Source organism: Neoarius graeffei, chromosome 5, assembly GCF_027579695.1.
Source record: "Neoarius graeffei isolate fNeoGra1 chromosome 5, fNeoGra1.pri, whole genome shotgun sequence".
Classification (NCBI taxonomy): Eukaryota; Metazoa; Chordata; class Actinopteri; order Siluriformes; family Ariidae; genus Neoarius; species Neoarius graeffei.
This window is the reverse complement of record NC_083573.1, coordinates 32,715,022-32,739,648: the sequence shown is the minus strand read 5'-3', so window position 1 is coordinate 32,739,648 and position 24,627 is coordinate 32,715,022. Positions and strand designations below refer to the sequence as shown.

At 43.2% G+C, this 24,627-nt stretch overlaps 1 protein-coding gene across 3 annotated transcripts in view; it reads left to right on the top strand.

Annotated features, from left to right (window-relative positions):
- The window catches only part of ddr1 (discoidin domain receptor tyrosine kinase 1), a 198,067-nt gene that overhangs the window by 150,851 nt on the left and 22,589 nt on the right, over positions 1-24,627 (top strand). For all 3 annotated transcript variants that reach the window (XM_060921566.1, XM_060921564.1, XM_060921565.1), the window contains exons 4-9: positions 6,137-6,365; positions 8,138-8,285; positions 11,158-11,260; positions 15,441-15,627; positions 22,836-23,085; positions 23,296-23,430. In XM_060921566.1, the coding sequence (XP_060777549.1) occupies positions 6,137-6,365; positions 8,138-8,285; positions 11,158-11,260; positions 15,441-15,627; positions 22,836-23,085; positions 23,296-23,430 (1,052 nt within the window). The remainder of the gene's footprint in view (positions 1-6,136; positions 6,366-8,137; positions 8,286-11,157; positions 11,261-15,440; positions 15,628-22,835; positions 23,086-23,295; positions 23,431-24,627) is intronic.

The following is a 24,627-nucleotide window of genomic DNA, read 5'->3' as shown; positions in this document are numbered from 1 at the left end:
ATCAAGCACGATGCGTGGGGATGCAAGTGCAGTTAGAGTTGGTTTTAATGGGAGTTCAGTCAAGCAGGCAAATCCAAAACAGCCAGCAGAATCGTGGTCGAATCAGGCAAAGAGAAACTGAGGCACAGACAGGATAGCGTAGACCAAATCCACGATACGGGGTCATAAGCAAGGCGGGTCAAACACTTGGAAAATGTCAAGATAAACAAACAGCATGAGCAAGATCAATAGTTCACAATGTGTGTGTGTGCGTGCATGCGCAGAGTCCTTCCATAGAGTGGCTGTGAACAAATGTCCATGATTTAACGCTCAGGTGATGTGGAGCATGCTGGGAAGTGTAGTGCGAGGTGTGTAATGGAGTGCATGAAGCGGCAGGAGACAGCAGCACGGACAAATAGTCTTTTGGTGGAGGCCCAGGGTTTCCCATACATAGACCATTGTGTGGCGCAGCACCACACAATGGATTCCTATCGCCACACAATCAGACTTGCGATTTTGAAAAAAAAAATTCCGTTGTGTATCTTTCCGTTCATTCATAGTGCTCTTTCTTCTCGTTCACGCGCCCGCGCACACAGAGAGAGAGAGAGAGAGAGGCGTGTCCACAGGCCTGCCGTTGCGCATATACCCGGACTGCAAGTTAGGCTAATTAAAAATAACGCAGCCTTCCCGATTCGCCTTCCGATCCCTTATTATAAAAGGTAGCCTACGTCGTGCTCGTGATGAGCTTTATCATAGCCTTCTTGGCTTACAGGAAACGGGCATCCCTGAGTCAGGCTATAAACCAATTTTGATGCAGACAGTAGCAGCTTGACGCGAGGAACCGGCCTTATTGCATTATCCCGTTTATCCCGCTTCAGCAATGACTTCCCTTACGATAGGGCACTGGAGGGTTTTTTTCAGGAAGCCACGCAGAATTAAATGTTTATTATTTCGTTACATTATACTATTTATTTCATTTTAGTATTGGTTGAGGTAAGTGTTGAGTTCAATATTTAAAATAAAAACCTCCAGCTTGTTTTTTGCAATTTATTCCTTGAATGTCAACTAAAGAGTGATTTGAAAGATTGCCACCAAACAGGCAAAAAACTAAGGTCAAAACCAGAGATGCACCGATTGACCGGCTGCCGATCGGAATCGGCCGATTTTCACGTGATCGACCATGACCGGCGACTGGCCGGTCAAAATTAAAATATGCCGATTTTCTGCCGATCAAAACTTGTGTATCACATAGAGATGAAAGTGGAAATACTCGTAATTCGCAACTAAAAAGGCTGCAGCTACACTGGCAGCTTGAACATGCTTTCTAGTGCGATTGTGTTGCGCTTGCGCAGAACAGTGTCAGTCCTGCACGCCTAACGAGCTCCAGCGCATGCGCCGTTAACAAAAAAAAAAATTCACTATATTTGGATATCCATATACAGTGAATTTTTTTTTTTTTTTTTTTTTTTGTGCCAGATATTGGATGTGAAAAGAAGAAAATGTTTGTGGTTGTGTGAATTTCCCATTACAGGAATTAATACGTTAGCCTATTACCAAACATCTAGTTAGATTTGTACAAAGAGAGAAAAAAATGTCTTTGTTTGTTTTACGACCTTGGTTGCACTTGATTCTATTGGAAATTACTCTACAAATACACATTTGACAAAGCTGATAGAATGGCTATGGTATAAGTATGACTGGAAATTATTTTTGTATTTTGATCCTGAATGAAGAAATGGGTTGTTCTATAAGGCACAAGTTTTCAGATCTAAATAGGCTTATGAAAGTGTGTTCCATAGCAGTAGGCAAATAATATATGAGGGGGAAGTTGTTTTTGTGCCAGATATTGGATGGGAAAAGAAAAAAAGTTTGTGTGAATTTCCTATTTCAGGAATTAATATATTAATATCAAACATGAAGAAAGATTTTACAAAGAACAATGTCTTTTTGTTTGTTTTCAACCTTTGAGGTGTTGAAAATTTATTACTGAAAATCTGGCAGAATGTTCTATTAAAGAAAAGATAAAAAGAAAATAGTCTTTGTGTGTGCTGTGAAGTGGTTTGAAAAAATGAAATCGGAATCGGCCAAAATCGGTATCAGCAGGTCACACTCCATGGAAAATCAGAATCGGCCCAAAAAATTGCAATCGGTGCATCTCAAGTAAAAACTAAACTTTAGCTTCAATTTTGGTGAGTAACTTTCATAAATTTAAAAGACAGGTTTTCCACCAACATCAAGCCCAGCAAACTAATGGCCTGCCCTGTAATGTAAAGTTGGGTCGAGGAATGAAACCAGGCAGGGTTCTGGGAAAAATTGTTTTAGCTGTCTTCTCTTAAAGAACTTAAAAGAATGTAGATTGAACTGAATAATCTCAAATGCTTCTTGTAGCTTTAAAATAGTCCCAGCAGGTGACTCTGAAGAAAAATACTGTGTGTTTGAACACCGCCCGCTGTAAACACTTTGCATACACCCCAATGACCGACTCCACCGACCACCATGACACCACCACGCACGATTCCCTCATCGGCACAGTGGAGCACCACAAATTGCTACCTGGTCTGTGGGAAACACTGGAGGCCTTTACAAAATATTATATTTTGCCACGTATTTTTAAGTGACATGTGGCTGGATATGCTTAGATGCCAGGCAGAATATATGGTCTAATGGCATTTCTTCACTTGGCTAGATTTCCTGTGCTCCACTGCACATCCACGCTGACTCAAAACTTGGGTGAGGTTTGATGCGAGACCATAGCCTCTGCTCACGTCCACATCGATAAATGCCGAGCTTTGCATGGACGTACAGCAAGGGCTTAGCCAGAAATAAAAAAGCGGGAGTCACGAACAGTCGGTGTGAACGCGCTGTTTTTTAATTAACTTAAAATCTAGCTTACTAAGAACATCTGTTAACACAGGGCTCGACATTAAGGGCTGTCTGATTGCCCAGGACAAGTGAAACATGCATTCAGGCAAGTGGGCTGTGTCCCCGACATGCCTGACCGGGCAAGTTGGAATGAGCATATATGTATTCCGAACTTGCACCACAAGAATGAGGCGCTTTGATCTTTTTCAGTTCCTAAAAGCGTCCCTCACTACGTATCCGCCATTATGTCTTGGCTGTTTTCTTAGTCTCGGGTTTCATTTACTGCTTTGCAAGTTATTTTATATCCCCCGCTGGTGTAGTATGGTACGCGTACTGTTTATAGACCCCTTGTGCATGACGTCACGCATCACGTGATAATTGCAGCTGGGGTCAGACAGACACCGTCTTTCATGTGAGCAGCTTAATCTCTCTTTTCAGTATGGTTAATTTTTGCGCTGTTCAAACAGAGGAATAGATAAAAGGCATTCCCGTCTCCCCGCCATCAAGAAAAATGTTAACCAATAGAAGCAAATGCTTCAAGAACAACGAGAAAATGAGTGGTTAAAGAATACAAGGAGAGGAGCTCAGCCTGAAAACTCCAGAGAAATTCACGATTGTATTTAAAATGTATTTTACAAAAACAGAAAGTCGGAAGTGAGGATGGAGGAGTTTGCTTAAGAATCTCGTTTTATTTTTTTTCCTGCTCGCATTCGAGTTCACTCCTTCATGAAAGTGTTTGATTTTCTTAAAGGTGAAGCCGCTTCCTCATTCGACACAGAAAACCCAAATTGGTTTCAAACAACTCGGGCATTAAAAACTCAACAAGGAGCGACATGCGCGATAAATCCTGAAAGAACAGAACAGATTAAGAGCAGAGAGAGCTGGAGCTTTGTTTCTGTTATCAGAGGAACACAGTCCTGTGCAAAATATTTATATAATCGGGGTTTATCATCCACCTCTAGGTTTTTAAAAAAAGAAGAAAAAAAAAACCACACCACTACATTGAGTCATGACATACCGGCTGCACTGATTCAGTTACAGGTTGCCAGGTCTGTATAAAACACCCACAACCTACACACTAAACAATAATTTTAAACTCAAACATTATCCTGTCTGTCATGACGCAGCGGGGTTTTTATTTCTTTAAACCTAGAGGTGGCTGATATAACAAAAGATATATAAATATTCTCAAACACAGTACTGTTCAAAAGTCTTAGCACCCTATTGTTTTCTTCATACAAACTTTGTTATAGATTTCTATTTTATGATTTCTACATTATCGAGTAATGAACCTACAGTCTGAGAGAGAGTTCTACACAAACACACCGAACTTTACAACAGCTGCATGCACGTGAAATGAAAATAAACCGACTAAGGCAGGAAAAACTATTTTGGATAAAATTGTTATAATCCGTTACAAGTAAAAAGTAACCAATAACCAAACTTAATAATAAACTTTAATCAGTAATCAAACTTCAACTCAATGTGTGATCTTCATTTCATGTTGCAATTCACAACTATTCTATGATTTTCCGAAGAAGGAAAAAAAAGTAGTACTCGCAAAATCGGGGGCAAGTGATAATATTGGGGGGCAAGTGGGCGTTAATTTCCACTTGCCCCCCAGGGCAGGTGGGATTAAAAGTTAATGTCGAGCCCTGTAACATACATTTCAAAATAGCAGCATCAATAAAACCATGAAACGAGCTTATACAGTGCAAACAAAAATCTGATTTAATGACTTAATTTTACCGTACATATTTTCATGCTTCAAAGGAAGTTTTCACATAGTAATAAATGCTGGCAATACCATAATGCAGGGTTTTTGCTAAAATGATACAAACTAAGCATACAAAATATCACAGAAAGTCTGATTAAACCGTGACGATTCAAGCTTATCATATTTGCACTTATTCAACTGTGTAGTGGCTAAATGGTGAAATATGAAATAACTTTAGCAGGAAAGAAATTGAAGTAAAGAAAATTGTGATCTGTTTGGGCTCCCCTGAAGTTTCTAGTCCTTCCATTTGCCCGAGGACCAACGTGCTTTGCCTGGCGGCAAACTTTACAGAACATCGCATTGTCATCTTCATCATACCCAAGCCATGAAGGGTTCTTCAGCCAGTGTTTCGGAAACGGCCTCGTCTGTTTTCTCTTCTTTGGAATTGAAGTGCTCTTCTCTTGTCGGTGTTGTGTTTTTTTTTTGGAGGCTCTTCTTGTTCCACATCGCTGTCGGACATTGACGTCCATTCACATGGTGGTGATCGTACAGGATCCTCATGTGAAACAGAAGCGGTTTCTTTCAACGAGACTCATGATTTTCTCCATCGTCTGCTATCTTCTTCGGAATAGCTTGAAACGAAACCGACTAGTCAGCTGTTCTCTGGCGCGAACGCACTCGGAGCTGGTCACACGATACAATTGACCTATCTGCATTTTGGCAGTCGGCCTTTTGCGTAACTGCTCGTCATCCAAAACGAAACCGAGTGGTCAGATCTCCATAACGTTCCCATGGAAACGAAAATGTACAGCGGATCAGAGAGTAAATGCTAAACAAAGTAGTGACAGGCAGGACGGAAAAAGTTCCCATCATATGTCAAATTTTTGCCCTTCACACACTGGAAACTTCCTGGCACAATGACGGGTTGACGGGTCTCTGGCTAAGCCCTTGACGCACCAGTTTTCTATCGTATGTTCGTTTCGTAAATGAGGGCCATTGTGAGCGCATTGTGTACTGTGCCTCTTCACGTACGTACATCCGGCCCTCTGAGTTCGGAATATGAGTGAATATAACGTGCAGCTTTCCTTGTTTTACTGATGTGCGTCGTTGGCACTTTTTTATTTTATTGAAGTATAAACATAAGTCAGATCTCACAGAGCCAGACACTAAACTTGGCCAAGAATCACAAAATGTGAAAATCACATTTGGCTTTTTACAATAAAGTCATTTGTCTGGCACTGCAAATGACCAACCAGAGACAGGCAAGATCCTGAGAGTTGTGTGTAATGTACAGTATATTATATGTGAAGAGTGTCCGGAACTGGGACCGAGTGTGCCGACCTGATTCCTGAAGACCCACAGAGTCTCTGCAGAGTCAACTTCCAGCACTCCTGCCTCTAATATTCAGTTACTTATCTATAAGGTAGTGGAATTCCTGGAAAGGAGCAAGGAAACGGTGTTCTTCATGATTTGTCAGTTATAAGCGCCCATGGGGTTATTTGTATTCATGTGCTAGTGAATCTCTCTCTCTCTCTCTCTCTCTCACTCTCTCTCTCTCTCTCTCTCTCTCTTCCTCAGGCTGAGTACAGGAGAAGGGGATGGTGCGTGGTGTCCTTTAGGCTCGGTCTTCCCGACTCCATCAGAGTATCTGCAGGTGGACCTGCGCAAACTGCACTTCCTGTCTCTGGTGGGCACGCAGGGTCGCCACGCTGATGGGCACGGTCGTGAGTTTGCGCGCAGCTACCGGCTCCATTACTCCCGGGACGGTCGCCAGTGGATCACCTGGAAGGACCGCTGGGGCCACGAGGTCAGTCAGAAGTTTCTTCATCGCCGTTTCCCAATTTATTGAGTTTTTTTTTTACTTGTCTTGAAATGTTCTACGTAACATCGAACATGTTCTAAAATCTGTACACACTATTGTGATAATATGAAACCACCTCTACAGTGCCTTGTAAAAGTATTCATCCCCCTTGGTGTTTGTCCTGTTTTGCTGCATTACAAGCTGGAATTAAAATGGATTTTTGGAGGGTTAGTACCATTTGATTTACACAACATGCCTACCACTTTAAAGGTGCACATTGTTGTTTTATTGTGACACAAACAATAATTAAGATGAAAAAAAAACAAATCTGGAGTGTGCATAGGTATTCACCCTACAAAGTCAATACTTTGTAGAGCCTCCTTTTGCAACAATTACAACTGTAAGTCTCTTGGGGTATGTCTCTATTAGCTTAGCACATCTAGCCACTGGGATTGTTGCCCATTCCTCAAGGCAAAACTGCTCCAACGCCTTCAAGTTAGATGGGTTGTGTTGGTGTACAGCAAGCTTCAAGTTATGCCACAGATTCTCAATTGGATTGAGGTCGGGGCTTTGACTAGGCCGTTCCAAGACATTTAAATGTTTCCCTTTAAACCACTCCAGTGGAGCTTTAGCAGTATGTTTAGGGTCATTGTCCTGCTGGAACGTGAATCTTCGTCCCAGTCTCAAACCTCTGGCTGACTCAAACAGGTTTTCCTCCAGAGTTGCCCTGTATTTAGTGCCATCCATCTTTCCTTCAGTCCTGACCAGCTTTCCTGTCCCTGCAGATGAAAAATATCCCCACATCATGATGCTGCCACCACCATGCTTCACTGTAGGAATGGTGTTCTCAGGGTGTTGGGTTTGTGCCACACATGGCATTTCCTATGATGGCCAAAAAGATCAATTTTAGTCTCATCTGACCAGAGAATCATCTTCCATGTGTTTGGGGGAGTCTGCCACATGTTGTTGGGCAAACTCCAAACGTGCTTTCTTAAGCAATGGCTTTTTCTGGCCACTCTTCCATAAAGCCCCACTCTGTGGAGAGTATGGCTTAAAGTGGTCCTATGGACAGATACTCCCATCTCCGCTGTGGATCTTTGCAGCTCCTTCAGTGTTAGCTTTGGTGTCTTTGTTGCATCTCTGATTAATGCCCTCCTTGCCCGGTCTGTGAGTTTTGTTGGGCGGGGCCTTCTCTTGTCAGGTTTGTAGTGGTGCCATATTCTTTCCATTTTGCTATAATGGATTTAATGGCGCTCCCTGGGATATTTTTTATAACCCAACCCTGATCTATACTTCTCCACAACTTTGTCTCTGACCTGTTTGGAGGCTCCTCGGTTTTCATGTTGCTTGCTTAGTAGCGTAGCAGAGTCAGGGTCCTTCCAGAACAGGTTGATTTATACAGACATCATGTGACAGATCATGTGACACTTTGATTGCACACAGCTGGATCTTAATCAGAGTGACTGATGAAGTGAATGGGTTGGAGCAGCTCTTATTTGGGGGTTTCGTACGAAAGGGGGGTGAATACTTATGCACACTCGAGATTTCGTTTTTTTCATCTTAATTATTGTTTGTGTCACAATAAAACAATGTGCACCTTTAAAGTGGTAGGCATGTTGTGTAAATCAAACGGTGCTGACCCTGCAAAAATCCTTTTTAATTCCAGCTTGTAATGCGACAAAACAGGACAAACACCAAGGGGGATGAATACTTTTGCAAGGCACTGTAAGTGACCATTTGTTAGAGCTTGCATTTGCCTTCTGTGTGTTTCGTCTCAGGTGATCTCGGGCAATGAGAACACATATGACGTGGTTCTAAAGGACCTGGGTCCTCCAATCATAGCGCGAATGGTCCGGTTCTACCCTCTAGCTGACCGCATGATGAGTGTGTGTCTGAGGGTGGAGCTCTACGGCTGCTTGTGGAGCGGTGAGGCTAATAACGCTATTCCACCACACAACAGGGACAAAAAAAAAACACAAAACATTAAATCTGTAAGGTCATTTTCAAATAAAAGGACTAGAACTCTTCATAATGCAAGAGATTACTAGGTTGGGTGTACAACATCTCGGTCTTATACCTTACAGTACCAGGCAAACGCTCGGACACACCTGCTAATAGATGGGTTTCTTCATTTGTACGGTTTACTACTGTTTAAAAAAAATAATGTATAACACCATGAAGTAATATACTGTATCTATCGCAGATCCAGCCAGGAAATGTGGAAGAAAATCAATTAATAATAATATTGAGCATTGTCTGGAGATCTTCAGTGAAAAACATGCCGTGTGTGTGTGTGTGTGTGTGCAGATATTTGACTAATTGGCCAGCCTTTTATGCTTTTGGTATTCTAATACCGAAATCACTATTCATGTATTCGATGTCCACATTAAGTCAGGGAGAAAATATGGAAATGAAAGCCACATCTGGCAGCACAGTGAGATTTTCGCTTCTCCACTCTGTGTTAGTTATTACTTGTAAATAATTTGAAACTGAACCTCTGTCAGCGCCTGTGCTGCTACAGTAGGGATACAGATTGAAATATTGATCTGACATTCGGTAAAACTGTGGGTTTGTGTTTAAAATGTTTTGTTAATTAGCAAATAATGGTAAATCTATTTATCATATGACTCATACGGACCTGCGCGTGTGCGTTCTTAATAAAGCCGTTCGGAAAAGTCACGTGACTGGGCACATACGGGTTTTTGAATCCAGTCCGAGGGGGACATGTATGCAGCCCTGGACCCATTTACCTCGCTTCCTCCGTTTTCATTTTGCTCTGAATTGTTAGTTTGAAAAATGAGCGACACAGCTGAGCACAGTGAAAGTGAATTTTATTATTCAGATGATTTATCAGACACAGACTCCTCTACAGTGCACTCCTGTTGCCTGCTGGTTTTTATCCCCCGCTGGCTGAAAGGCCCGAAGGGGGATTAGGTCATAGTGACGTCCGTCCGTCCGTCCCAGGAAGGGTGCTCACCTTCTGAAATCTCTCACAATTTTTGGAGGAATTTCACGAAATTTGGCAGGATTCTTTGTTATATGTCGGTAATACGCATATTGCAGTTTCGTTCACTTGGGTCACATTTTCCCAGAGTTACAGCCCTTGATTAATAAAATTATACTTTGACAATTCTGAGAGTGCGTTTTCATTCTGACATCAACTCCTCTCTCAATTTTTGGACGAATTTCTCGAAGCTTGGCAAAAGGCCTCGTTATATGACGGTAATACGCATATTGCGATTTAATTTCTCATCTCATCTCATTATCTCTAGCCGTTTTATCCTTCTACAGGGTCGCAGGCAAGCTGGAGCCTATCCCAGCTGACTACGGGCGAAAGGCGGGGTACACCCTGGACAAGTCGCCAGGTCATCACAGGGCTGACACATAGACACAGACAACCATTCACACTCACATTCACACCTACGGTCAATTTAGAGTCACCAGTTAACCTAACCTGCATGTCTTTGGACTGTGGGGGAAACCGGAGCACCCGGAGGAAACCCACGCGGACACGGGGAGAACATGCAAACTCCACACAGAAAGGCCCTCGCCGGCCCCGGGGCTCGAACCCAGGACCTTCTTGCTGTGAGGCGACAGCGCTAACCACTACACCACCGTGCCGCTGTGATTTAATTTCATTTGTAAAAATTTTACCTGAACAAGCTGAAATTGTCAAAGAAAATGAAAGGTACTTTCGAGCGAAGAAGTTCACTTTTTTATACAAGGACGACAACAAGAAAACACCGTTAAAAACCCCCAACTAAGTACGACATGAACGTTTTCAAAAGATTTCTTGCTGGAGGAAAGAGACATAACAGTCATCCTCTCTAAGGAGCTGGACAGCTTGCTATGTAATTTCTATACACAAGCGAAGAAAAAAGGAAATTTAGACTACGAACCCGACACTGTCTTCCTTTTCGTGACGTATTCAACGCTACAACAACAGTAAGATTTTCGCACACCGTTGTTCATTGTTTTTCACTGCGTATGTTAGTTAAAAAAGGTCATATGTAAAACACTTGTTGACTGAGTTAGGCCGGGACAGACGGTAAAATATTTTTGTACGGACCTCGCTTCGCTCAGTCCGTTCAGCATGACCTCAAGCCAAATATTTTACCGTCCGGCCCTCCGACTCAATCAATAAGTACATATCATTAACTCTTACATACACTACCGTTCAAAAGTTTGGGGTCACTTTGAAATGTCCTTATTTTTGAAAGAAAAGCACTGTTCTTTTCAATGAAGATCACTTTAAACTAATCAGAAATCCACTCTATACGTTGCTAATGTGCTAAATGACTATTCTAGCTGCAAATGTGTGGTTTTTGGTGCAATATCTCCATAGGTGTATAGAGGCCCATTTCCAGCAACTCTCACTCCAGTGTTCTAATGGTACAATGTGTTTGCTCATTGCCTCAGAAGGCTAATGGATGATTAGAAAACCCTTGTACAATCATGTTAGCACAGCTGAAAACAGTTGAGCTCTTTAGAGAAGCTATAAAACTGACCTTCCTTTGAGCAGATTGCGTTTCTGGAGCATCACATTTGTGGGCTCGATTAAATGCTCAAAATGGCCAGAAAAATGTCTCGACTATATTTTCGATTCATTTTACAACTTATGGTGGTAAATAAAAGTGTGACTTTTCATGGAAAACACAAAATTGTCTGGGTGACCCCAAACTTTTGAACGGTAGTGTATATTCGAATATTAAAATTATCCAGAAGACACAGGCATAGTGTGCACTTGTGATTTTGATGCTCACTGGTGTGTTTGTGTGTGTAATGTTCTCTTGGTTAGATGGACTGAAGGCCTACACTGCACCAATGGGTCATGTTATGCGCCTTTCCGGCTCCCCTGTTTATCTCAATGACTCCATCTATGACGGCAGGGTGGAAGCAGGGTAAGACACACACACACACACACACACGTGGTATAGAGATCTTGCAGTCACGTGACCGGAAAGTACACAGCCGCCATCTTGTCGGTAAAAAACACCGCTGAATACTGCTGCACTCGTGTACAGAATGGATCAATTTCAACCGACAGACTACACGGCTCATTTTTCTAATGAACAGATAACTAGATATATGTCTAAAATAAACGACCTACAGATTAGAGACCCTTATGGCTTACCGGACGGAGTTTTCACGACCGTGTCAGTGGATATTGAACTGCCAGCGGAATACCCGGACGTGTATAATTACCTCATTAACTTTCCCTCGCTGTTCAGTGGTGAAGCACTGCGTGCTTATAAATCTCTGGACAGTTATCTTTACAGAAATTCAGGATTTGTCAGCAACTCAGATGTGGCATCTTGTAAACAAGAAAATAATCCTCACTGGATGGGTAAGTCACTTAAGTATTGAGTATAGCACTGACCAGCCGATTATAGAATAGAATAAGGTAATTCCAGCTGTAATTCCAAATCGTCCGTGTTGTTTACATGGATCTGGCGTTGGAGAGGTAGAGGCTTGGCAGTGGAGATTTGAGTGGCTGTTTTCTTAGCTTAGTCAACAGGCTGCTCTGCAGCCTCGCTTTTGCTTCCTCTCCCAACGCCGCCTCCTTCGCTTTGCTTCTGATAACAATCCATGGAGACCCCGCTGGTCTCGCTATCTCGTCTGGAATGTTGTGCATGCGATGGAAATCGCTACAAACCGTCATTTTCTGCTGGAAACCAATGTCCAGTAAGTCCATACGGTTGTAGTGGATATTGAAGTCCGGTACAGACGAACAACACGCAAAAATACACACAAAAAACATAAAAAACGTGCACAGGTAGGGAGAGCTTGTAGCCGCAGCCATTGTAGTAGAATTGTATATAGTAGGGTTTTCCAGAAGAAAAGGTAGAAGTAGAAGCAGAAGTAGAACCATGGCGGAAAATGGCGTTTGACCGACAAGATGGCGTCTGTCACAATCTGGATCGGCTGTGACGTCACATGCAAGTGCTCCGTAGATGGCTTGCAACCACCTGATCAGAATGTGCTACATCATGAGCGTCCGCCATGATAGTGGATATACAAAGCAACTAAGATGGCAGCCGCTGAAAGCGTGTCTGTAAACAATGCTGAATTTTCTCAGTATTCCCACGATTTGAACGCTCGAGCGAAGATTCGATACAAAGAGAAGACAGATGTGTCTGGTTTTGACCCGTATTATTTAAAAAAGTCATTTTTCTGAAGATAAGACGCTTCTAGCGACCATCGGGTACCCAGATATCGCGTTCTATCAGGTTCGGTTGCTGAAGAATCAAGTCCGACCTTGGCTGAAACGTAGCCCGTGTTCTGAGTGGGCGCCCAGTCTGGATTGTTTCTGTCGTATAATTTTGCTGGCGCTCCTAGAAGCGAAACGGTAATACACGTGTTAAAATTATAACAACGAGCGAGTGAACCATGACAAGAGAACGCTCATTTTATAGCAAAATTCTAGCAACACGAAATAAAATCTTTCCACGATATTATCGAGAGAGCTTTTGAATCTCACCTGAGATAAAATGATCACTGCAAACACGAGCTGTTTTGGTTTTAGCCTCGGTTAGATCAGCCCTGCCGATGTTGTTCAGCCGTGCTCGTCTCCGTACTGAGCCTCAGAGTTTCCTCGCCCTTTTTCCGAATCACGGACGGAATTCTAAAAAACGTGCCACGGTCACGAGTACTGCTGTGACCACGACCGTATACAGCACAAAGATACGGCATAGCTAAAAGAACGCTTAAAGCAGCGGAAAACCAAAGAGAGTTGCACACACTAGAATGTTTTATATGGAATGTCGTTTGACCCTGCATTTCATTATCCACCAACATGGCCGACATCCGGGTTTCTATTTTGCTTTGACGTCACTTGCAAGCCAAGGACTGGTGCCACAGTAGTGATGGATGAGATGATTTCAGACAGCAGCTGGGCGATATTACAAATATTTTCCCGTGTTATTTTGCACACCTAGAACACGTTATCTCACACACGAGTAGGGATGACCATATGCAGTTTCGTTTACTATCCTCACTCTCACTGATGTAATAGACGCTGACCTCATGTTCACTTTTCCTTCTCCCCTCATCCTGTGTGGTTTCATACCTCATGATAAATGTGAGCCTCTTTAAATACAGCTTCCTCACCCACTGTCATCACTGACTGTCAGGTTGTGTGTGTGTCAGAGCTGGTACGTGTGGGGTGTAAGCACTCCCAGATGTGTTTTTAATGGGCCTGGGATGTTTGCATTAGCTGAGCTAAGGTTTTTTTTTTTTTAATTTAATTTTATTTTTTTTGACCCAGGCCAGATGTGACTGCTGCAGCTGTGTATGTGTTTAACTTGCTGGATGATGTGTCCATGGGAATTGCCCATGTTTTGTGTCAAGACCGTGCACTCAATTCCCTTTGGTTGTGTACGGTGTCTTGTAAAAGTATTCATCCCCCTTGGTGTTTGTCCTGTTTTGTCGCATTACAAGCTGGAATTAAAATGGATTTTTGGAGGGTTAGCACCATTTGCTTTACACAACATGCCTACCACTTTAAAAGGTGCACATTGTTGTTTTATTGTGACACAAACAATAATTAAGATGAAAAAACAGAAATCTGGAGTGTGCATAAGTATTTAACCCCCGACCCCCCAAAAAAGTCAATTCTTTGTAGAGCCACCTTTTGCTGTAATTACAGCTGCAAGTCTCTTGGGGTATGTCTCTATTAGCTTAGCACAGCTAGCCACTGGGATTTTTGCCCATTCCTCAAGGCAAAACTGCTCCAACGCCTTCAAGTTAGATGGGTTGTGTTGGTGTACAGCAATCTTCAAGTTATGCCACAGATTCTCTATTGGATTGAGGTCTGGGCTTTGATTAGGCCATTCCAAGACATTTAAATGTTTCCCTTTAAACCACTCCAGTGTAGCTTTAGCAGTATGTTTAGGGTCATTGTTCTGCTGGAACGTGAACCTCTGTCCCAGTCTCAAACCTCTGGCCGACTCAAACAGGTTTTCCTCCAGAATTGCCCTGTATTTAGTGCCATCCATCTTTCCTTCAGTCCTAACCAGCTTTCCTGTCCCTGCAGATGAAAAATATCCCCACAGCATGACGCTGCCACCACCATGCTTCACTGTAGGAATGGTGTTCTCAGGGTGTTGGGTTTGGACCACACATGGCATTTCCCATGATTGCCAAAAAGATCAATTTTAGTCCCGTCTGACCAGAGAATCTTCTTCCATGTGTTTGGGGAGTCTGCCACATGCTGTTGGGCAAACTCCAAACGTGCTTTCTTAAGCACTGACCTTTTTTCTGGCCACTCTTCCATAAAGCCCCACTCTGTGTAGTGTACGGCTTAAAGTGGTCCTATGGACAGATACTCCCATCTCCGCTGTGGATCTTTGCAGCTCCTTCAGTGTTATCTTTGGTGTCTTTGTTGCATCTCTGATTAATGCCCTCCTTGCCCGGTCTGTGGGTTTTGGTGGGTGGCCTTCTCTTATCAGGTTTGTAGTGGTGCCATATTCTTTCCATTTTGCTATAACGGATTTAATGGCGCTCCCTGGGATATTCAAAGTTTGGGATATTTTTTATAACCCACCCCTGATCTATACTTCTCCACAACTTTGTCTCTGACCTGTTTGGAGGCTCCTTGGTTTTCACGTTGCTTGCTTAGTAGCGTAGCAGAGTCAGGGTCCTTCCAGAACAGGTTGATTTATACAGACATCATGTGACGGATCATGTGACACTTTGATTGCACACAGCTGGATCTTAATCAACTAATTATGTGACTTATGAAGTGAATGGGTTGGACCAGCTCTCATTGAGGGGTTTCATATGAAAGGGGGTGAATGCTTATGCACAATCCAGAGTTCCGGTTTTTCATCTTAATTATTGTTTGTGTCACAATAAAACAACAATGTGCACCTTTAAAGTGGTAGGCATGTTGTGTAAATCAAACGGTGCTAGCCATCCAAAAATCCATTTTAGTTCCAGCTTGTAATGCGACAAAATAGGACAAACACCAAGGGGGATGAATACTTTTGCAAGACACTGTATGAGTTTGGCCTTCAAATTCTTTCTTGGGGTGTGTGTGTGTCTCTCTCTCTCTCTCTCTCTCTCTGTCTCTCTCCACAGGGTGTTGTTTGGAGGCTTGGGTCAGCTATGTGATGGGGTGTTAGGAGGGGATGACTTTATGGAAAGTAAAGAGCTACGGGTCTGGCCGGGTTATGACTATGTTGGCTGGAGCCGTGAAGTGCTGGGCAAACCCACCGTCGACATTGAGTTCCACTTTGAGAAGCCACGCCTCTTTCACACCATGCAGGTAAGTGTGTGTGTGTGTGTGCAGGTTTAAAGAGAAGAGATGAATGGGTGCTGGTGATTGTGTTCATGATTGGAACTTTTGTAGTGTAAACACGTAGCTTCGAAAAGATGTCATTTTCATGCAGCTCCATTTTGGTGTAGCTCAGCTCCGGGCGTGATTATTTGTTCCTCAGACCCCCAATACACACCTCTCTATAAAGGCTATATTACCGTGGACATTTATAAACGGGATTCTCATCGCTCATAAATATTGTGTGTGTCTGCACTTGCTCACAAAACATTTTTGCGGTTTATTTCGATGTCCTTCAAAGCGCATTCCCTACATTCCTCTTGCTCACTTACACTCGGCAGCCTCTTTATTAGGAACATCTATACATCTTCATCCAGTTATCTAATCAGCCAATCATGTAGCAGCAGCGCACTGCAGCTCATAAAATCATGCAGATACAAGTCAAGAGCTTCGGTTAATGTTCATATCAAATAGTGGCTCTGTGACCGTGCTCATGGATGGCAGAAACGGTGTTCTCCTGGGATTTTCCAGAGGTGGGCAAAGTACCCAACTTCATTACTTAAAGGGCCGATGACACGAACATGACTCTATGCAATTTCTTAAATAAACTATACAACATGGCAAACATGTTAGATTTCTGTTATAATTACGTGAAAAGAAGCTGTTGTTACGCGAATATCCAACTTTTAATTGCACAGCGCAAGAAAACTGGGTCCGTGGCTCGCGGCCATGTTGTGACGTCAGCGGAAGAACACGCTGCGGTTCACTGGCTGTTCTACTCTGGTTCTACTCAATGGAAATGGCGCATGAAAACGCCGGTGAACTCTCTAGTGCTAGCTCTTCCTCTTCTGGGAGTCTAGAATTGTGTTGATCTCTTCCGAATAGAATCTATGATAGCCTACCCTCTTTACCCTTTGCCTCTCGTTGCTAGGCGGCAGTTACATGAAAGCCGCAAGCTTTCACAAGCAAATACATGACTGATATCATGCCGACTTTATGATTACATTTATGATTATCATGTAGAATCTATAGCTCTACGTACCTTTATCTTATGTCGTTTCACAACACATGTTCTGACAGGAGGACTGTCTTTGGATCCAGCATAGCTACTAGTAGACCCCCTCCGGAATACTTGCAGTGTTGCCAGATTGGGAGGTTTCCCGCCCAGTTGGGCGGTTTCAAGTGCATTTTGGTGGGTTTTGAACATATTTTGGGCTGGAAAACGTCAGCAGTATCTGTTGCCAGATACTGCTGAAGTTTTCCAGCCCAAAATATGTTCAAAACCCACCAAAATGCACTTGAAACCGTCCAACTGGGCGGGAAACCTCCCAATCTGGCAACACTGTGTAGCCACTGCTGATGGTAGTAACGCACGTTTGTGCTGAACTGAACACCCAAGAGATTCCTTTAAGCTGGGAAGGGTGTCAAAACAATCCAAATCGAAGTGTTCAGAGCACAGGACGGATGTTGGTGAGGGCTCCCACTTGTCACGAGTGCGCCTGACTTGCTTCACCCACTTCGCATGCAGCTCGGGATCTCTGGGAAACTTGAATAAACTTACCCCATCCTTGTGGATTTTGGAGCAAAAGCCGGCAACACAACGCGAAGGCATAATAACTATATATATATATATATATATATATATATATATATATATATATATATATATATAATGTATAATAATACTAATAATGACAAACTGAACACCTGCCACATCAACAACAAACTGGTAAGTTAGGAGGAAGGTTCTTTCGCTGACGTCATATAGCTCCTCCTCCTCCTTCGTCTCCTGGGTGCTGCAGCCCCGTCAAATTTGCCCAAATAGCCGCGTTTTTAATCATAACTTGTAAAATAGGCGCCTTCGTGAATTAATATATGGATCATCGGGAATTACTTTTTATGTTATAATACATCGCCAAAGATGTCAAAAACGTGTCATCAGCACTTTAAGTCAAGGTACAGATCCCACTGGTCAAATGTTACTCTGATACAAGTGAAAGTTCATTCTCATTATCTCTAGCCGCTTTATCCTGTTCTACAGGGTCGCAGGCAAGCTGGAGCCTATCCCAGCTGACTACGGGCGAAAGGCGGGGTACACCCTGGACAAGTCGCCAGGTCATCACAGGGCTGACACATAGACACAGACAACCATTCACACTCACATTCACACCTACGGTCAATTTAGAGTCACCAGTTAACCTAACCTGCATGTCTTTGGACTGTGGGGGAAACCGGAGCACCCGGAGGAAACCCACGCGGACACGGGGAGAACATGCAAACTCTGCACAGAAAGGCCCTCGCCGGCCACGGGGCTCGAACCCAGGACCTTCTTGCTGTGAGGCGACAGCGCTAACCACTACACCACCGTGCCGCCACAAGTGAAAGTTGTCCAGTCAAATTTTTACTGAAGTACTTGCTTTTAAAAATACTTAAGTATTAAAAGTACATTTTCTGTCAACGCATCGTTGTATTATTGCCTCAATGCTTACAAAACCTAACGCCGTTACCAAAGACAGAAATGTGAATTCACAAAATGAACGCATGTTGTGCCATGATGGTGGTTTAATGTTAAGCTAGCTAGTCAGTGAAACTCCACCTGACTCTAGCAAACTCTTTTCAAAATCATATTGGGTCGCTAACGTTACTAGAAAAGAAAGATTTCTGCATTCTGTTTATTTGGCAAGATTATGCTAAAACATATTTCTGAAAGGACTTCAGATAAGTTAGCGTTATTCATGTTAGCGTAACTCTGTTTTTACATGCTAACTAACAGTGTCCAAGTTAACTAGCTATGTGTTAATGTTAGCCGTGGACAAGGCGACGGCAACTTGGCGGGCAAATCCATAGAAAGTCATTTGACTAACCAGACTGCATAGCTATTGCAACGTTACCGCTAGCTCTAAAAGCACAGACAACTTCATTGCAAGCTTTCTCTTGGAATAAAATGTTTCTATACCTCAATATGCTTCCGCAGGTCGGACGGCGAGTTTTTGTAGGCCGTGATGTGGTTCGTTTTCGGCAAACAAAGCAAACATTTAAAACGAAAGGAATCTTTAATCCTTTTAGAAAACTGAAACATGGGTTCTAGGTATGGCCCCGGGTGCGTGCATTCTCCAGAACAACCGCCTCCTTCCATTCTGCCATCAACTGATCATGTTGAAATAACGCTGCTGAGAAATGACTGAACTTGATTTTATACAGTCTATGGACGTGACGTGACCCTAGTGATTACTGACAGGCTGTCTCAGTGTCACCTGCGAAAAACCATCACGTTTTAGAAAAAGAAAAGAAAAAACATCCGCTTTCAAAGCCGCTTCATAGTAACAAGTAACGAGGACCTTGATAGAAATGTAGTGGAGTGAAAAGGACGATATTTGTCTTTCAAATGTAGTGACGTTAAAGTCATAAGTTTAAAAAAAAAATACTCAAAGTACAGATACTCAAAAAGTGTACTTAAGTACAGTACTCAAGTAAACGTACTTCGTTGCTGTCCACCTCTGGGATTTTCACACACAATATTCTGTAGAGTTTACAAAGGAATAGTGCGAAAAACAAACCCCATCCAGTGGGCGTCAGTTCTTCAGGCAGAAATGCCTTGTTGGTCAGAGAGGTCAGAGGAGACTGATTTGACCTGACAGGAAGTCGAACTCAAATAAATCCTCTTTAAAACCACGGTGAGCAGAAAAGCAGCTCAGGACGTACAACTTTGAGCCCAAACCTTGAGGCGACGACGGCAAAAAGCCATGTCAGGTTCCAGTCTCATCAGGCAATCTGAGGCTCCAGTGGGCACAAAACTGAACATTTTCTGTGGCCAGTAAGGATCCCATTCATCACAGTTCCCATGATACTGTTCTGTTTCATCTTTTGACTGGTTTTCTTGTGACCTATGCACAGCCACATTTCCTGGAGCTTCTCGGATTATTTCATGTGATCTCAGGATATTGCCAACAGCCTGACCGAGCAAGAGGGACTCAGTCAGTTGGGGTTTTTTTTTTTGTTTGTTTGTTTTTTGTTTTATTTTTCCCCTCCACACCTAAGATTTTTAGCTCCCTCCCGGCAGATTCTTGAGTTTAGCCCGAAGAATTCCTGCTTCACTTTGTCTGCAGGGGATGTGTATTGTGTTTGAGGAGCAGAAAAATACACAACATAAAAAAAAAAAGGGTTTTATCTGTTGGAACTCCTCTCTTACATTAACAGCTTGGAACGCTTGCTACAGCGCCCACGGGAAGTGTGTGGCGACTCGGCGTCCTGATGAAGCCTGTTACATTTTAACCACCCAACAGCTTAGTTATTGTTCAGTTTGTTTTGTTGTGAACCTTCTTTTCGTGTGTGTGTGTATATATAATATGCGTGAACCTCATCTCATCTCATCCCATTATCTCTAGCCGCTTTATCCTGTTCTACAGGGTCGCAGGCAAGCTGGAGCCTATCCCAGCTGACTACGGGCGAAAGGCGGGGTACACCCTGGACAAGTCGCCAGGTCATCACAGGGCTGACACATAGACACAGACAACCATTCACACTCACATTCACACCTACGGTCAATTTAGAGTCACCAGTTAACCTAACCTGCATGTCTTTGGACTGTGGGGGAAACCGGAGCACCCGGAGGAAACCCACGCGGACACGGGGAGAACATGCAAACTCCACACAGAAAGGCCCTCGCCGGCCACTAACCACTACACCACCGTGCCGCCCATGCGTGAACCTGTGTTTCATTAAATTGACCTCACATATATAGGGTTAATAACTAACTTGTCACACTGGTTGTCTGAGTCATCTGCCCCCCTCTTTCCTCACACCGTTCCTTTTTTCTTTCACTTCCAGGCGGAGGCGCGAGTACATCTGGTTTTGGTTTTCCGTGCTGTCGTCATCTCATCAGCTCTCTCCCTTGTGTCTGCCTAATCACATCTTTTTCTCTTCCTCCATTGTTTCCCTCTCCCCCCCCCCTCCATTTTCAGTCCCATTGTTGTTTCCATTGTGGTCATGAAATGTGCTCTGACACTCTCGTGTGCAGTTCCACAACTCAGATCAGATTGCATCATGTTTAAAAGCAGTCTCTTATAAAGCTCAGTATTTGTGCTGTCTTAAGATGCACTCTCCAGTGCACTCCCGTTGCCTGCTGGTTTTTATCCCCCGCTGGCCAAAAGGCCCGAAGGGGGATTATGTCGTGGCGATTTCTGTCTGTCTGTCCGTCCCAGGAAGGGCGCTCACCTTCTGAGATCAACTCCGCTCACAATTTTTGGACGAATTTCTCGAACCTTGGCAGGATTCTGTGTTATACACTATATTGCCAAAAGTATTTGCTCACCCATCCAAATTATCGGAATCAGGTGTTCCAATCACTTCCATGGCCGCAGGTGTATAAAATCAAGCAGCTAGGCATGCAGACTGTTTTTACAGTTTGGAGCTGGCCCCTTCCTCTTCCGACATGACTGTGCAGAAAGCAAGGTCCATAAAGACATGGATAACAGAGTCTGGTGTGGATGAACTTGACTGGCCTGCACAGAGTCCTGACCTCAACCCGATAGAACACCTTTGGGATGAATTAGAGCGGAGACTGAGAGCCAGGCCTTCTCGTCCAACATCAGTGTGTGACCTCACAAATGCGCTTCTGGAAGAATGGTCAAAAATTCCCATAAACACACTCCTAAACCTTGTGGACAGCCTTCCCAGAAGAGTTGAAGCTGTTCTAGCTGCAAAGGGTGGACCGACGTCATCTTGAACCCTATGGATTAGGAATGGGATGTCACTTAAACTACCGTTCAAAAGTTTGGGGTCACTTTGAAATGTCCTTATTTTTGAAAGAAAAGCACTGTTCTTTTCAATGAAGATCACTTTAAACTAATCAGAAATCCACTCTATACATTGCTAATGTGCTAAATGACTATTCTAGCTGCAAATGTCTGGTTTTTGGTGCAATATCTCCATAGGTGTATAGAGGCCCATTTCCAGCAACTCTCACTCCAGTGTTCTAATGGTACAATGTGTTTGCTCATTGCCTCAGAAGGCTAATGGAGGATTAGAAAACCCTTGTACAATCATGTTAGCACAGCTGAAAACAGTTGAGCTCTTTAGAGAAGCTATAAAACTGACCTTCCTTTGAGCAGATTGAGTTTCTGGAGCATCACATTTGTGGGGTCGATTAAATGCTCAAAATGGCCAGAAAAATGTCTCGACTATATTTTCGATTCATTTTACAACTTATGGTGGTAAATAAAAGTGTAACTTTTCATGGAAAACACTAAATTGTCTGGGTGACCCCAAACTTTTGAACGGTAGTGTAAGCTCATATGTGAGTCAAGGCAGGTGAGCAAATACTTTTAGCAATATAGTGTATGTCGGTAATACACATATTGTAGTTTTGTTAAATTGGGTCACGTTTTCCCAGAGTTACAGCCCTTGATTAACAAAATTATACTTTGAGTGTGTTTTTCCTTCTGACATCAGCTCCTCTCACAATTTTTGGAGGAATTTCACCAAACTTGGCAAAAGGCCTTGTTATATGTCGGTAGTACGCAGATTATTTTGTTCAATTCGGTCGCATTTTACCAGAGACGTGACCCTTGATTAACAACCTTGTGCTTTGACAATTTCATGAAGGTGTGCTCGCCTTCTGACATCAACTCCTCTCACAATTTTCGGATGGATTTCTCGAAGCTTGGCAAAAGGCCTCGTTTTATGACGGTAATACGCAGATTGCGATTTAATTGTTTGTGAAAATTTTCCCAGAGTTTTGACCCTTGATTAAATAACTTGTACTTTGACAATTTCATGAGGGTGTGCGTTCTTCTGAAATCAACTCCTCTCACAATTAGTGGCGGAATTTCACCAAACTTGGCAAAAGGCTTTGTTATATGACAGTTATACGCAGATTGAAATTTCGTTTAATTTGAGCAAATTTTCCCAGAGTTCTGCCCTTCATTATTAACAAACTTGTACTTTGGCAATTTCATCAAGGTGTGCTTGCTTTCTGAAATCAACTTCCCTCATAATTTTTGGAGGAATTTCACGAAACTTGACAGGATTCTTTGTTCTATGTCAGTAATACACATATTGCAATTTTGTTCAATTCGGTCGCATTTTACCACAGTTATGGCCGAGTTGCCAGCGGGGGATATTGTGCTCTCAGAGCGTTCTTGTTTGCAGTGCTCTAATCTGTGTGTGTGTGTGTGTGTGTGTGTGTGTGTATGTGGCAGGTGCACAGCAATAACAAGCACACACAGGGCGTGCGTGTGTTCTCCGAGGTGCTGTGCAAGTTTAAGGCGAGTTTGCTGAGCCCGTGGAGCGAGCCGGCTCTGAGCGTGCACGTGCCCCTGAATGACCTGCGTGACCCCTCCTCACGCACAATCACACTGCCTCTGGGTGGCCGGCCTGCGCACATCCTCCGCTGCCACTTCACCTTCTCTGACCGCTGGCTGCTCATCAGCGAGATCAGCTTTTACTCTGGTACACTACACCGCTTGTTTGTCTCATGTCGTCTCACACATTTGACACACCAGAAGCATGCTGCAGTCAACTCGCATGCGCAACACTCTCATGCAGTGCAGAGCAGTCACACACACACACTTCTTGTAATTCCACACATGGTATGATGTATAAACTAATGTTTAATCTTGTATGACTTCATAGTAATTGTGCTGTTTCTGTTTCTCTCAGAGCCGTTCGACTTCCCATTACCATCTGTGGCGACCCCTCCTCCCTCCCCCACTCCTCACTCTCCTCTCCTCACCTCGCCCTCTCTGACCTCTTCCATCTTTCCCAGCACCACCAACTCCAGCAGGCGCCAGATGGGTGAGTCAGTGTTCTAATACTGGAGTCTTAATACTGTGTGTGTGTGTGTGTGTGTGTGTGCGCGCGCGCATGTGTGTTAATGATGTACATACACAGAACCATAATGCAGTAGTCAAAGTTTTAAGGGCTAAATCAATACAAAATTAATTTCTTCAGTTGTAAAGGCCTGCACAAGGTATCGGTGTATCCTGTTATACAGGTGATTAGATCAACAATAAATGTATAATGTTTGTAAAATGGTTTATGGGTGCTCACGATTTCCTCCCGCAGTCTGAAGACATGTAGATTAGGTCGATTTGCTACTCTAAATTGCCCATAGGGGTGTGTGTGTGTGTGTGTGTGTGTGTGTGTGTTTGGGTCCCTCTGGTGTGCTGTAATCACCCAAGAGAATTCAGGGAAGCTAGTCGAGAGCTTCCTGGATTGCTGACCCTCAACTGTAGGGATGGTGACCGACAGAAAGAGAAAGACAGACAGACAGAAAGAGAAAGACAGACAGAAATAACAAAAGGAAAGACGGAGAAAGAAAGACAGACAGACACAGAGAGAAAGAAAGAAAGAAAGACAGACAGAGAAAGAGACAAAGACAGACAGAGAGACAGAGAAAGAAAGAGAAATAAAAGGAAAGACAGAGAAAGACAGACAGACAGAGAAAGAAAGAAAGAAAGACAGACACAGAGACAGAAATAACAAAAGGAAAGACGGAGAAAGAAAGACACAGAGAAAGACAGAAAGAGAGAAAGACAGACAGAGAAAGGAAGAAAGACAAATAACAAAAGGAAAGACGGAGAAAGAACAAACGACAAAGAAAGACAGACAGACAGAGAAAGACAGACAGAGAAAGGAAGAAAGACAGACAGATGGAGAGAAAGAAAGAGAAATAAAAGGAAAGACGGAGAAAGAACGAAAGACAGAGAAAGACAGACAGAGAGAAAGACAAAGACAGACAGAAAGAAAGAGAGACAGAGAAAGAGAGACAGAGACAGACAGAAAGAGACAGACAGACAGAGAAAGACAGACAGACAAAGAAATAAAAGGAAAGACGGAGAAAGAAAGACAGACAGACAGAGAAAGACAGACACAGAGAGAAAGAAAGACAGACAGAGAAAGACAGACAGACAGAGAAAGACAGACAGAGAAAGAAAGACAGAAATAACAAAAGGAAAGACGGAGAAAGAAAGACAGAGAAAGAGACAGAGA